Source organism: Plecotus auritus (genome assembly GCF_963455305.1).
Source record: "Plecotus auritus genome assembly, chromosome: 2".
NCBI classification, from domain to species: Eukaryota; Metazoa; Chordata; class Mammalia; order Chiroptera; family Vespertilionidae; genus Plecotus; species Plecotus auritus.
In genome coordinates, this window is record NC_137771.1 from 12,464,455 (window position 1) to 12,479,379 (window position 14,925).

The following is a 14,925-nucleotide window of genomic DNA, read 5'->3' on the forward strand; positions in this document are numbered from 1 at the left end:
CCCGAAGTTTGTTGTTGTTGTGACTCGTGTGCCGGACGCCTGCTTCGTGACCATGGCGGTGCGACAGGCGCTGGGCCGGGGCCTGCAGCTGGGTCGAGCGCTGCTGCTTCGCTTCACGGCCAAACCTGGCCCGACCTACGGCTGGGGACGGCCTGAGTGGCCGGGTCCCGCGGCGGCCCGGGGTCGCGGAGAGCGCCCGGGCCAGGCCGCGGGACCCGGCGCGGAGCCGCGCAGGCTCGGGCTCGGGCTGCCCGACCGCTACCGCTTCTTCCGCCAGTCGGTGGCGGGGCTGGCGGCGCGGCTCCAGCGGCAGTTCGTCGTGCGGGCCCGGGGCGGCGCGGGCCCTTGCGGCCGGGCCGTCTTTCTGGCCTTCGGGCTGGGGCTGGGCCTGGTTGAGGAGAAGCAGGCGGAGGGCCGGCGGGCGGCCTCGGCTTGTCAGGACATCCAGGTGAGCGCCCGCAAAGGACGGGGCGGGGCGGGGCCCGCAGTTAGGCTTGGAGCGGATTTCAGCTGGTGAGGGCGGGGCTAGGAGGGGCGGGGTGCTGATGGTGGTGGGGGCGGGGCCTGGAGGCATTTAGTGACCGAAGCCCTGAATTAAGATTTATCCTCCCTCCTCAGACGAGGACATTCCTTGAAAATCACCAAATAAGGCTTATTTTCAGTGTTACTGGTTTTCTGGTGTAGGGACAGCATATCACTTTTGTTTTTCTGTGTTCCCTTCCTCAAACATGCTTTGGAAGATAGGCTGCTAATTATACGTACTGTTGCACCATTGCTCATAGTTTTGTGTCATAACATTCTATCCCTGAGGTAGTTGTCGTCCCTAATTTATGGATAAGGAAGCGTTCTCAGAGAGGCAAAATAACTTGCTTGAACCCAAAACAGCTAGTAAAGCGTGGTGCCCTGAAGCACTGAGCCAGGCTGCCTCCACAGTTTAGCCAGACAATTAGTGACGCAGTTGAAGCCAAAGTAAAATTATGAACAGAAAGGAAGACATCACACCAAATGGTTTTAGTTAACCTGTATGGAGTTATCTAGAGTGAGTGGATATGTAGGGGGTTTTAGGCTTTTTTATTTTTGGAATATATTTTTATTGATTTGAGAGAGGAAGGGAGAAACAGAGAGAAACATCAATGATGGGAGAGAATCATTGATCGGCTGCCTCCTGCATGCCCCCCACTGGGGATGGAGCCTGCAACCTGAGCATGTGCCCTGACCGGGAATTGAACCGTGACCTCCTGGTTCTTAGATCGTGGCTCCAGCACTGAACCACACCAACCAGCGGGCTCTTAGGCTTTTAAAAATTGCTTAAAAACAATTCAGAGACCTCTGTTTCTACCCAACTAAAATCCTCATAAGTCAGGGTTCTTCAGAGAAATAGAACCAATAGGATATGTTTATAGAAAAAGAGATTTATTTTAAGGAATTGGCTCTGCAATTCTGGAGGCTGGCAAATCCAAAACCTTAAGGGTAGGTAGGCAGACCCAGGAAAGAGGCATCATTGCAGTTCAAGTGTGAAGGTCATCTGCTGGCAGAATTCCCTCTTCCAGGGAGTCCGTCTCCTGCCTGGGGTTTGGAGCCGCAGACTGAGTTAGTACTGCCTCTGCAATTTACAGTGGAGGGCTGCGGGGCTGGGAGATGGAGTGACTTGCCCAAGGACACAGCTGGTTAAGGACCAAGCAGTGTCTCCCTCCCCTGTTATCTGGTTCCCAGCCCAGTCCTTATTACTCAGCACTGGAGTGTCTCATGTTTGAGCTCTGGCTAGTTTGGGATGACAGGTGACATCTGACCTAGTCCCTTGCTTCTGTTCTTGTCTTTTGCTATTGCTCAGCTGGCAGAAGCCAAGGGTGGGAAACTTGATAATCCTGCTTAATAAAATTATGGAGGCTCTTTGTAACTGAGGAGCTCTATCCTCCTAAGCTTACCATCTACACGTCCTTTTCTCACACTTCACTTAAAATTTTAAATTATTTTTAAATACAGGTGTTTGATTTCTTTTGGGGGAAAAAAAATCACCAGATCTGGCATCTCTAATACTAAAATTCCATATGGTGTCACAGTAGAAGAGTGGCTGCTCCATTTAGATGGAGGCATATGGAGGGGAAATTCAGTTACAAAATAGGCAAAAGACATGCGAGTATATTTCACCAAGAGGAGATACAGATGTTAAATATGTGTATGAAAAGATGTTCAAGATCACTAGCCATTAGGGAAATGAGGTTGAAAGCCCAATGTGACATCATTGCATACTTATTCGAACAGCTAAAATAAAAAATAGTAATGATACCAAATGCTGGTGAGGATGCAGAGAAGCTGGGCTGCTGGCGAGAATATAAAATGGTAAAACACTCTGGAAAACAGCAGTTTCTTTAAAAAGAAAACAAAAACAAAAAAATGCATTGCCGTGTGACCTAGCCGTTGCAGTCTTGGGCATTTACCCAGAGAAATGAAAACTTACGTTTATACAAAAACCTGTACGTGAGTAGCTGCTGTGGAAAACAACACGGCAGCGCCCCCCAAAATAAAAATAGAATTATCATAGGATCCAGCAATCCTGCTTCTTGGGGTCCACACAAAAGAATTGAAAGCAGGGACTTGAACAGATACTTGATAAAGGATTACTCCACAAACCATTGCTTCTGCTCCATGGAGTGTAGAATGGAGTTGACAAGACCAGATAGACTTTCTTTTATTTTAGGTAAAACTTACGGTGCAAGGTGTTAGTTTACAGACACTAAGTGCTTTAGGACCCCTCCAGAAGGAAAGGTTGGTGTGGGCTGGTTTGTCAGGGCTAGCTTTACTGGGAGGAAGGGATTGAGTTGGGACTTGATGGAAGAGTAGAGAAGAGCCAGGCAAAATAATACAATAGAAATAGAAGGGGAGGGGAATAGTGTGAGCAAGGTTCAGAGAGTGGCGAATGAAAGATAAATATGGGCGGTGCACAGACCAGCTGGTGAAACAGTTTTCAAATACACAAAGTACCAGGACAAGGTCCTGAGTAACCTACTGGCTAGGTTTTTGAACAGAAGAGAGAGTGACATTGAAAGCAGTGTAGTTTGATCTGGCTCAGAAGCAAGTGAAGGGATGATGTGAGTGGAGGAAAGTCTAGAGGTGGGTAACTAACCACGGAACGGAAGGGATCAGCAGATCAGATAGGATTTGAGGTGAAGCTTGGGTGACTTCAAATGATGTCACCTGCCTGAAGTACGGAAGGACTCCGATTTGGGGGATTGCATCCCCACCAACACCTGCATTTCCATCTATTTCCATCAGAATTACTATATACTTTCTAAAAACAGAGTGAATCCACCAGATTCCTAAGAGGTAGAGATAGGATTGAATGACTCAGCTCCAGGGACCCTCCTGATTTTACCCCCTTGTCTGCAAAAGTGACCTGAGGTCGTTCACAGGTGGAGGGGTGCTGTTGACCACATACTCTTGCCCATCTACAGCTCCTGGCAGCCATCCACTAGCTGCCTGCCAAGGTCTTTGCAGAGAGAGCTGTCTCCATAACCAGAAACCTCCAACGTTGTGCTGCGTCCTGACAGGCAGCAAAGGAGTGGCTTGTGTCAACTGCAGAAATTGGAAGTTCTGACCTCTTAACTCACGATGTTCAGTGTTGAGTTGTCTCTGATGCAGTGAAGCAACTGAGTGTGAGAAAACATATTCTGAGTAATGAGGAAGGCAGGATGGCCTGAGCCCAGGCTGAGCAGTGAAACCTGCTTTGGTTGTGTTTTTACTAGCTCCCAACCTTGTACCTGAAGACCTTGCCCCGCTACCCTTCCCTCCCCCATTTCCCATTACTTAGCCTTACTAGTCTCCCTCTCTCACAGTGTGTGTTCTTCCTCACAGACCATTTTTACACAGAAAAGCAAGCTGCTCCCTGACCCACTGGACACTAGACGCTGGCAGGGCTTTCAGCTGGAGGAGTATCTGATAGGGCAATCCATTGGCAAGGGCTGCAGTGCTGCTGTGTATGAAGCCACCATGCCTGTGTTGCCCCGGAACCTGGAGGTGGCAAAGAGCATCCGGCTTCTTCCAGGGAGAGCCCCGGATATCATCCCACCAGGAGAAGAGGAGGCGCGAGCTCCACAGCCCCCTGCTTTCCCCTTAGCCATCAAGATGATGTGGAACATCAGGGTAAGAATGGGCCTTCCATCTTCAGAGTGCCAATCTCGGGGGACCTGATGAAGCTTTTTCCCAGGAAGTAGATAGGAAAAGACAGATTCTCCACAGTCCAGGTGCTTATGTAGTTCAGGAGTGTGAAGCCCTGTGTCAAAATCTAGTATGTCCATGAATCAGCTGGGGATTGACGGATTCTGATCAAGTCTGGGGTGGGCCTGAGATTCTGCCTTTCATTAAGCTCCCAGGTGACACCCATGCCGCTGGTTGTAAAACAAAGTTTGAGTAACAAATGCCTACCAGGGGTCCTCAAACTTTTTAAACGGGGCCAGTTCACTGTCCCTCACACCGTTGGAGGGCCGGACTGTAATTTAAAAAAAAAAACTATGAACAAATTCCTATGCGCACTGTGGACCCGGGACGAGTCGGCTGCTAAGCAGGATAGGCAGCGGCACCTGACGGGCCAGATAAATGTCCTTGGCGGGCCGCATGTGGCCCGCGGGCTATAGTTTGAGGACCCCCTGGGCCCTAAACCATTGGTTTCTCACCTGGCAGTCCTGGCTGATCAGTTAGTTCATTTCAGGACTGCAGTTACCACCGTCTTTTCTCCTTCCCGGGACCTGCCTCACTGGAAAGGAGGAGCCACACTCCTTATCTCTCACCTCACCCTCCACCTTACCTCCAGATCAGAGGCTTGCTTGTCACCTCCCTGCTGTCAATTCTGGGAGGACTCCAGGTGTTGGGATATTGAGTATACCAGCTGTACCGGTTAATAATGCAGATTTTGTAATCAATACAGGATAATTTCAAGAGAAATATCAAAAGTGCTTTATTCACAGTAATGTCCATCGCTAGCTACACATTTCCCCCATCTTTCAGGTAATTTGTGGATACCGTCCCAATAGAACTTTTCTTGTTTTGAGGCAAACCATTCAGAGACCCAATTTTTCACTTCTTCGTATGTTTTGAAGTGCTGCTCAGAAAGTGCGTGTGCCATCGATTGGAACAAGTGGTAATCCGAAGGAGCAAGGTCTGGTGAATACGGCGGGTGGGTTAATACTTCCCAGGCAATATCTTTTAATGTGTCTTTAACTGGTTTTGAAGTATGCGATGGTGCGTTATCATGAAGCAAAATTACTTCGCCGTGTCTTCTGGCCCATTCTGGTCGTTTTACGATCAAAGTGTGGTTCAATTTGATTATTTGTTGTCGGTAGCGATTAGTATTAATGGTTTCACCTGGTTTTAGAAGCTCATAATACACCACACCTTCCTGATCCCACCAAACGCAGAGCATTGTCTTCTTTCCGAAGCTATTTGGCCTTGCAGTCGATGTTGATAGTTGACCTGGATCAACCTATGATTTTGTGCGTTTGGGATTCACAAAATAAATCCACTTTTCATCGCCAGTCACAATTCGATGCAAAAAAGACTTCCTTTCGTGCCATTGAAACAACATTTTACTGATGACTTTTCGTTTTTCCATTTGTCTTTCTTTCAGTTGATGTGGCACCCATTTTCCTTCCTTTAAAATCTTTCCCATTGCTTGTAAATGATTGTAAATTGTTTGCTGAGCAACGTTTAATCTTTCTGCAAGTTGTTTTTGAGTTTGACATGCATATTCATCCAATAATGCTTGTAATTGTTGGTCTTCAAACTTTTTCAGTTGACCTGGATGTTCTTTGTCTTTCACATCGAAATCATCACTTTTAAAGCATTTAAACCAGAGTTCACAAGTATCTTGAGATGGAGCTTGTTCACCATAAGCTTCCCGAAGTATACGATAACTTTCAGCAGCACTTTTCTTCAAAATAAAGTAATGAATTAAAACTTCCCGCAAATGCTCTTTTTTTGGCACGAAATTCGACATTTTTAAGCGTAAAAATATGATGTTAATACCTTCACAAAATTTGACATATGAAGTTTTGAAGCTGCTGTCAATACAACAAAAGAGCATACATATCAAATCGCATATATATCAACATATGTGTAACTCCATCTATTGAAAGAAAATCCGCATTATTAACCGGTATTCCAGCCACAAAGATTTCTGTCTGTTGAGAGTAATTTCTTTACCTTGCCATTACATAGGCGGGCTTAGAAAATTCATCAAGACCTGATGTTCTTTCTCCTGCCCAGAGCATACATCCAAGTCTAAGGTGGAAAACAGCCATGAGCTCATGCTGGACCCTGAAGTGCAGTTTCTTGTTTTGATTTGGGGAAGGAAGGTTATTAGACTTGTTGCCCTTCCAAGCTGGGTTAATGGCTAACAAGCAACTGAACCCTCTGCCTATAAAACATCCAGTGGAAGCGTCAAAACTTCACTGGTTGGGGCGTGAGAGCTTTTGCATTCAGAAAACCTAAAAGACTTAATTCTTACAGGATATTCTTGATGCTCAAGTTTCATGGGTACTGAGAGCTGTTCATAGTGAAAAGAGGAGAATAAGGTGATTTTCTTCCTCTTTGGTATTATTGGTTGGTTGTTTCTTACTGGGAGATGGGAAAGCTGTTCTGTGACTCAGTACAACTTTACCTAGAGTGGGCTGATCCGGCTCTGCCCTGTCTGCTGAAGGGAGCCTAGAGGCTAGGTCTGGTCGTTACCAGAGGCATCTATGGCAGGAAGAAGGGTCCCATGCCCTGACCATCCTGATAGCTCTTCCTGCCCTGGCATCTGAACGGCCAAGAGTTGAGGTGTGGGAAGCATCCTTTGAGTTGGCATGGATGACACCTCTGCCCTATCTCTCAGGAGGGACTAACCTTGGCTTTCCACTTCAAGAAGTTGTCTTATCTTTTTTTTTTTCCCCAAAATAACACATATTTTTATTTTTTTTGACAAAGACATGGTTACTTTTTTATTTGAAAGAGAATAAAAAGTATGTTTTAATAAATACTGCAGAAACATTGACCAAACAAATTGACTTCAACGTTTTAAAAAATGCAACGAAAGTTCTGCTTTTTAACAATTATAACTTATTTTCTTTTTACAATATTTAAATACAGAAAGCACTTGCCAGCTATTTTGTAATACTGCCCAAAGCATAATGCTGCTTCAGTCAAAATATATTATGTTGGTAGAAACATCTGTATTTCATGGGAAATGACTGGTATTTCCTTGCAGAGACCAAACAAAGTGCTTATAAAACACAGAACTAAGTTTGTAATTACCTTAGTCTCCTTTCCTGCCACAGTTTAATGGGAGCAACACCTTCAACACTTCAAAAATGAAGCTTTATCATTGGAAAGAAAGCTCGATAAAAAAACTTCTATTGATTTCAAAGAAGAAGGGAGAGGGAGAGCGAGATAAAAACATCAATGATCAGAGAGAATCATTGATTAGCTGCCTTCCGCAGGTCCCCACTGGGGATCGAGCCCTCAACCTGGGCATATGCCCTGACCAGGAATCAAACCGTGACCTCCTGGTTCATAGGTCAATGCTCAACCACTGAGCCACGCCGGCTGGGCTTATCTTGAAGGTCAAAATCGATCCTAAACAGTAGCTGTTCTGATCTGGATTACAAGGAGGGGTTGGACTTGCCATTCTGCTTGGGTCTGTATAACCCTGGATTCATTGTGGATTTGTTTCAGGCGGGCTCCTCCAGCGAAGCCATTTTTAGAACAATGAGCCAGGAGCTAGTCCCAGCTAGTCGAGTGGCCTTGGCCGGGGAGTATGGAGACATCACTTACAGGTAAGCACCCATCTGCCCACCAGACTGGCTGTGAGTTCTTTGAGAGCAAAACCATCATCTGTCCTCAGCACTCAGCACGGTGTCTGACATGACATGCAGATGATAGCAAATGCTTACTGAATGGTGTAGTTAGTGATGGATTTTCGGTTGGTGGGTCATTAACTTGGGAAAGATTGTAGATTACCTGCCGATGCACACTGGAGTGAGAAGAGAGGGCCATTCCAAAACGCCCATTTCAGAAAGTAGGAAATTGATCTGATTTCTGATTCTTCCAAAGTAATGCCCAGTGGAGCACCACCTATCTGTACCAACTGAACTCTGCCCCCAGCAGAGGTAGCATTCATTCCTCTAACTTTAAAAAAAAAAAAAAAAACTGGCCTGTTCCCCTAGAGTTCTCAGGAGCCAGATGTCTCAGGAGCAGTCAGGCGTGGTAAGTTCTAGAATGGTGTACGCTCAGGTGCTGAGGGAACCCAGCGGTGGTGTGTGCGTGGCAAGGGTGGGGCCATTCAGAAAGGCCTCTTGAAGGGGCAGTTCATGGTGCCTTTTGAAGTATAACTAGTCATTAGCTCGGCAAAGCAGTAGGAAAAGAGCATTGCCCTCGGAAGAGCAGTGGACAGCTGCCTTCGCGGACAGTGGCTCATAAGGCCCATGTCCATAGGTTTGAGCTATGACAACAGGAATTGTGCTCACTGTAACATTTGCAGACCACCAGGAGGAGGTGGGCCTGCTGCACTTTGGGTGATTAATAGAGGATTGATTTATCAATCTAGTTCTGTCAGAACAGGAAGGTAGAAATAGGGACTTAAGGGAATGTACATGGAAAACCTCTTGCATTGCTTGGGAGGCGCCAGTATAACTGAGGGTCTGGCAGGTCTGTGGGCTCAGCACTGTCCTCTTCTCCTGATTCCTGTGTGGGGAAAAGTGGACCACGCTGTCAGCTGCCTTTGGGGGCTAATATTGTGGTGTCAGTTTCAGCCTGCTGACAGGGTGCTGTGAGCACTAAGATGTCCCTGCCGCAGAGTCCTGCCCAGACTTCTCGTCTGAAACAGTCCCTGCCACTCTCCATTCCTTCACCGTGCCTTAGTTTCTTTTCATCACAGTTACCACCATCAGACTGTAAACCATAGAGGAGTGTGTCTGTTTATTCCCAGTCTCTTCAGCTGTGCTAGATGCTCTCTGAGGCCAGGACTTCCAAGTTTTGTTTCCTGCGTTCCCCCACAGCTCAGTGAGTGTCTGTTGAACGGTTAGGTGAATATGGCCGAAGGGCTGTTCCTGAAGTACAGGTGACATCTAACGCGGTCTCAGGAGAAACTCTTCCCTGAGAGCCCCTGGGTGTATTCTACTGAGCCTTTGCTCATCTCGGGATCTCAGATTTGGCCCTTTGCATCTGCTCCTCTTACTTCTCCCACCTGATTTCTTTTTTTTTTTTTAAATCTTTATTGTTGAAAGTATTACATATGTTCCTTCCCCTTCTCCCCCATTGCCCTCTCCCACCCCACTCCCCCTGATTTCTTTGTTGTTGTTTTTTTAATATACTTTCATTGATTTTAGAGAGAAAGGGAGGGAGAATCATTGATTGGCTGCCTCCTGCATGCCCACAACCTGGGCATGTGCCCTTGACCATAATCGAACCTGGGACCCTTCAGTCCACAGGCCAACGCTCTAGTCACTGAGCCAAACCGGCTGGGACCCCCCCTGATTTCGGATCTTGTCCCATTTACAGGCTACGCTCCACCATACTGAATTCCTACTGCCCTCCCCAAGGCACCAAGCTCCTCCATGACTATTCTGTCTCTGCATGCAGTTAGCTATACTGGGCCGCCCTCCCCACAGCCTCCTGTCCTGCTCCAACACCCACACGCACATGTCTCCCCAGCACAGCCACACTCTTCTCTGGACTCCCGTGACACTGGAGAGCTTTCCCATGTGGCACTGACAGCTTTCAGCTGTGATCCTGATTCTTCCACTAGCCCCGGTGGCCCAAGGGAACAATGCCTTGACTCTTTTGATTGCACAGAGCAGGGGCCCAGTGAATAGAAAGAGCAGTAGAAGCCACACATGGGCTGGACCTACGGAGCTTGGGAACTGAGGCAGCTCCGAGGACAGGGCAGGCGTCATGCTCCCTGAGAATTGTCTTGCTGTCTCTGGGCTTCTAGTCCATTCTCCTCTGCCACCCGGTGTCCTTATTTCTTACCCATGGCTCTTCTGTTCCTACCTGCCTTTGGCTTGCACACCTCCTTGGCTTTCAGTGGCCCAAGCAAAGCTCATGTCATCCTTTCACCAGCTCCATGGCATTCGTACCCTCAAAGAGAGATTCTACTTAGCCCCTTCCCTTTTCCTGACAGCCATTTGGATCTCAGATGTGTCCAGGCTTATTACCCTTAGTCCAGTCGTCTTTGGTTGAGGCTGTGAGTGTGGGACTCCTGAGAAAGAGGGTGGGGAGGGCAGGTAGGTGACAGCTCTACTCCCAACTGTCTGAATCCATTCATTCATTTAGCAAAGGTTTATTGAGCTCATACTCCACACCAAGTGTTATTGCGAGAACTTGGAATCAGAGGTTCTTGTCCTTTCTTTACAAGTATTATCAACCTTATGAGGTATGTTGCTACCTTTTTCCCTGCACTTGAGACTGAGCCCAGAGAAGTTAACTTGGCCAAGGATGTACAGTGGCAGACCTGGAATCCAAACTCGGGCACCTAGTCTGATTCCAGGTGCTCTTAACAACTGTATCTGCCACATGGGATGATGGATGGACGAAAGGATGGATGGAAAGGACTGACTTTTCTCTGGGCTCATCAAATGTGATGCATCATCTTAATGGGTTTTTTCTCTAACACCAGGCTCTGCATCTGGAACATAGCAGATCTGTAGTAAATGTTTGATATAAATGGTGAATAAATGAGTGGCAGTATTTACTGTGGCCTTAGATTATCTTTCCAACTCTTGTTACCTGTTACTGGCCTCATACATTTGTCCCTTTTGACTGAAACAGAAAATCTAAGGGAGGTCCGAAGCAACTGGCTCCTCACCCCAACATCATCCGGGTCTTCCGCGCCTTCACATCATCTGTCCCCCTGCTGCCAGGGGCCCTGGTCGACTACCCAGATGTGCTGCCCCCACGACTTTACCCCGAAGGCGTGGGCCACGGGCGGACACTTTTCCTCGTCATGAAGAAGTAAGTGGCAGGAGTATGGCAGGACCTGGAGTGAGTGCCTCTGTGCACCTGGAGTCCAGGGTCACAGAGAAGAGGATCCTCATCCTTTGGGAGATAAGGCCATGCCAAGGGCAAGTTTCCATAAACAGAATCTCTTCATTTAGAAGAGACTTTTCACCTTGTGCTTTTATTTAAAATACTGGGGGCCCAATGCATGAAATTCGTGCAAGGGTAGGCCTTCCTTCTCCCAGCTGCCGGCACCAGCTTCCCTTTGGCACCCAGGACCCAGGCTTCCTTCTGGCTGCTGGCAGGCACCCAGGACCCGGGCTTCCCTTGCAGCCCCAGCTTCATCCGGAAGGACGTCTGGTCTAATTAGGATATTATGCTGTTATTATTATATATATTATTATAGACTAGAGGCCCAGTGCACGAAATTGGTGCACGAGGGGGGGGGGGTCCCCTCAGCCCAACCTACACCCTCTCCAATCCGGGACCCCTCGGGATGTCCGACTGCCGGTTTAGGATCGGGCCTAAACCGGCAGTCGGACATCCCTCTCACAATCCGGGACCGCTGGCTCCTAACTGCTCACCTGCCTGCCGGCCTGATTGCCCCTAACTGTCCCCCTGCCAGCCTGATCACCCCTAATCGCTTCTGCCTGCTAGCCTGATCACCCCCAATTGCCCCCCTCTGCTGGCCTGGTCACCCCTAACTGACACCCCCCACAACCCCCCACCCCCCGCTGGCCTGGTCGCCCCACGTAGCCTGCTGTTCAGTCGTTTGGTCGTCCCTCTCTAACACCCCTGCCAGCTTCACGCAGCCTGCTGTTTGGTGGTTACAGTTACTGTGACAGCATCACGGACAATTTGCATATTCCTCTATTAGTATAAATGTATGTTTTTATTGATTTTAGAGAGGGAGGGACAGAGATAGAAACATCAACGATGAGATAAAATTCATTGGTCAGCTGCCTCCCACATGCCCCACACTGGGGATTGAGCCTGCAACCTGGGCATGTGCCTTGTCCAAGAACCGAACCATTCTGGTTCTTCATAGGTCACTGAGCCACACGGCTGGGTTCACCTAGTGCTTTTAGTGCATTTGACTGTTGTCCCTTCTCTGTGGCTGCCTTATCTGTTTTTGTTTTGTGTGTGTGTATATATATATTTTTTAATTGATTTCAGAGATGGAGAGGGAGAGAGAAACATCAATGATGAGAGATAAGCGTTGATTAGCTGCCTCCTGCACGCTCCCTACTGGGGATCAAGCCTGCAACCCGGGTATGTGCTCTTAACCGGAATTGAACCCGGGACCCTTCAGTCAACAGTCTGATGCTCTAACCACTGAACTAAACCAGCTAGGGCTGTTTGTTTTTTAACATACACAGTTCTTCTCCCCCTCTGTACCCCTTAACACTGCAGTCATGGACATTTTAAGGAAATGAGATCTATACTATTACTTTCAACATGTGAGGCCTGGCTCTTGTTAATTTCAGGCTAGTGGGTGGGAACAAAGGATACTTGGGGCAAAAAGAAATCAAAAAGCTCCAGGAAAAAAGGCGAGCCCATCATCCTAGTAATAAATAAGATGCTAACAAGTGTCATTGCATGATAGAGGTTCTGTCACCTTCTCCACCAGCTACCCCTGTACCCTGCGCCAGTACCTTCGAGAGAACACCCCAAGCCCCCGCCTTGCCACTGTGATGATCTTGCAGCTCTTGGAAGGAGTGGATCATCTGGTTCAACAGGGCGTCGCACACAGAGACCTAAAATCTGACAACATCCTTGTGGAGTTGGATGCAGGTAGGTGCCCACCCACACTGCAGAGCTTTCCAGGGGTCTGGGGACATAGGTCCTTTTTGGTTTTTATGTCCTACTAGAGGCCCAGTGCACAAAATTCGTGCACGGGGCTGGGGGTGGGGGGTGTCCCTCAGCCCAGCCTGCACCTTCTCCAATCTTGGATCCCTCTCACAATCCAGGACTGCTGGCTCCCAACTGCTCGCCTGCCTGCCTTCCTGATTGCCCCTAACCGCTTCTGCCTGCCAGCCTGATCACCCCCTAACCCAGGGGTGGGCAAACTTTCTGACTCGAGGGCTACAATGGGTTCTTAAACTGGACCGGAGGGCCGGAACAAAAGCATGGATGGAGTGTTTGTGTGAACTAATATAAATTCAAAGTAAAGGAGCGGAGGGGAGAGCAAGAGAACCCTCCACTCTTTCGGCTCCACGGGCCGGATAGAACAGCCCAACGGGCCGGATGCGGCCCGTGGGCCGTAGTTTGCCCACGGCTGCCCTAACCCCCTGCCAGCCTGATTGATACCTAACTGCTCCCCTGCCAGCCTGGTCACCCCTAACTGCCCTCCCCTGCAGGTCTGGTCCCCCCCATCTGCCCTTCCCTGCAGGCCCAGTCACCCCCAACTTCCCTCCTCTGCCGGCCTGGTCACCCCTAACTGCCCTCCCCTGCAGGCCTGGGTTCCCCCCAACTGCCCTTCCCTGCAGGCCCAGTTACCCCCAACTTCCCTCCTCTGCCGGCCTGGTCACCCCTAACTGCCCTCCCCTGCAGGCTTGATTGCCCCCAACTGTCCTCCCTTGCTGGCCTGATCGCCCACAACTGCCCTCTCTTACAGGCCTGGTCCCTCCCAACTGCCCTCCCCTGCTGGCCATCTTGTGGTGGCCATCTTGTGTCCACATGGGGGCAGCCATCTTGTGTGTTGGAGTGATGGTCAATTTGCATATTACTCTTTTATTAGATAGGATTATAAGTTATATCTATTTAGCTCTGTACACAAGACATGCGCAATCTGTCCTTCAAAGTGGAAGCTTTCGTTCTCCATGGGATTTGTGGAGTGATTAACATTCCCAAGTTCCTTTCTGTTGCCCATTTACAGAACAACCCTAGTGGTGGAAGTTTTCTCAATTAAAGTAAAAGAGGTAGACTTTAGCTCAATATAAGAAAGAATTTTCAAACTGAAAGCTGTCCAAATATAAGCCCAGTTGCCTCTGGAAATAATGAGTTCCCCATCACTGGAAGCATTCAAGTAGAAGGTGGATGGTTAATTGTTTGGGGATACTGTAAAGTAGTTCATACATCTGATCACTTTTGATCTAGATTTAAAATAAGTAAATATGCCGAAACTGGTTTGGCTTAGTGGATAGAGCGTCGGCCTGCGGACAGAAGGGTCCCGGGTTCGAATCCGGTCAAGGGCATGTACCTTGGTTGCGGGCACATCCCCAGTGGGAGGTGTGCAGGAGGCAGCTGATGGATGCTTTACTCTCATCAATGTTTCTCTCTCTCTATCCCTCTCCCTTCCTCTCTGTAAAAAATCAATAAAATATATTAAAAAAAATAACAACAAAAAAAAAGAAGCCAGTTCCTCTGGTAATTTAACTGCGTATTTACTTATTTTATTTATTTATTTTTTAAATATATTTTATTGGTATTTTACAGAGAGGAAGGGAGAGGGATAGAGAGCTAGAAACATCGATGAGAGAGAAACATCAATCAGCTGCCTCTTGCACGCCCCCTACTGGGGATGTGCCTGCAACCAAGGTACATGCCCTTGACCGGAATCGAACCTGGGACCCTTCAGTCCCCAGGCCGACGCTCTATCCACTGAGCCAAACTGGTTAGGGCAGGAACTGGCTTCTTGAAGTCTGTGTGAATCCTTTTACAAATAACGAATTCTTAATGCACCTGATTCTTAGGTTTGGATTTGGGCTTTCAGGTTCAAATAAGGGCCCTTAGAGGTCATTTGAGCCAAGCACCAGCTGTTGAGTAAATTATGAGCAGTCCTTCAGCCTTGGGACAGGTCCAGTGACTTCATTATTTAGATTGATCCAAACTTCTTTATTGTTAATCCTCACTTGAGGATATTTTTTCCACTGATTTTTAGAAAGAGGGGGAAGGGGAGAGAAAGAGAAACAATGATGTGAGAGACACACATCAATTGGTTGCCTTTGACCGGAAATC

General features: G+C 48.0%; 1 protein-coding gene across 1 annotated transcript in view; it reads left to right on the top strand.

Annotated features, from left to right (window-relative positions):
* The window catches only part of PINK1 (PTEN induced kinase 1), a 17,807-nt gene continuing 2,882 nt past the window's right edge, over nucleotides 1–14,925 (top strand). Inside the window, exons 1-5 of the mRNA XM_080658299.1 lie at nucleotides 1–448; nucleotides 3,853–4,140; nucleotides 7,705–7,805; nucleotides 10,798–10,980; nucleotides 12,596–12,759. Coding sequence (XP_080514425.1) covers nucleotides 53–448; nucleotides 3,853–4,140; nucleotides 7,705–7,805; nucleotides 10,798–10,980; nucleotides 12,596–12,759 — 1,132 coding nt within the window. The 5' untranslated portion in view covers nucleotides 1–52. The remainder of the gene's footprint in view (nucleotides 449–3,852; nucleotides 4,141–7,704; nucleotides 7,806–10,797; nucleotides 10,981–12,595; nucleotides 12,760–14,925) is intronic.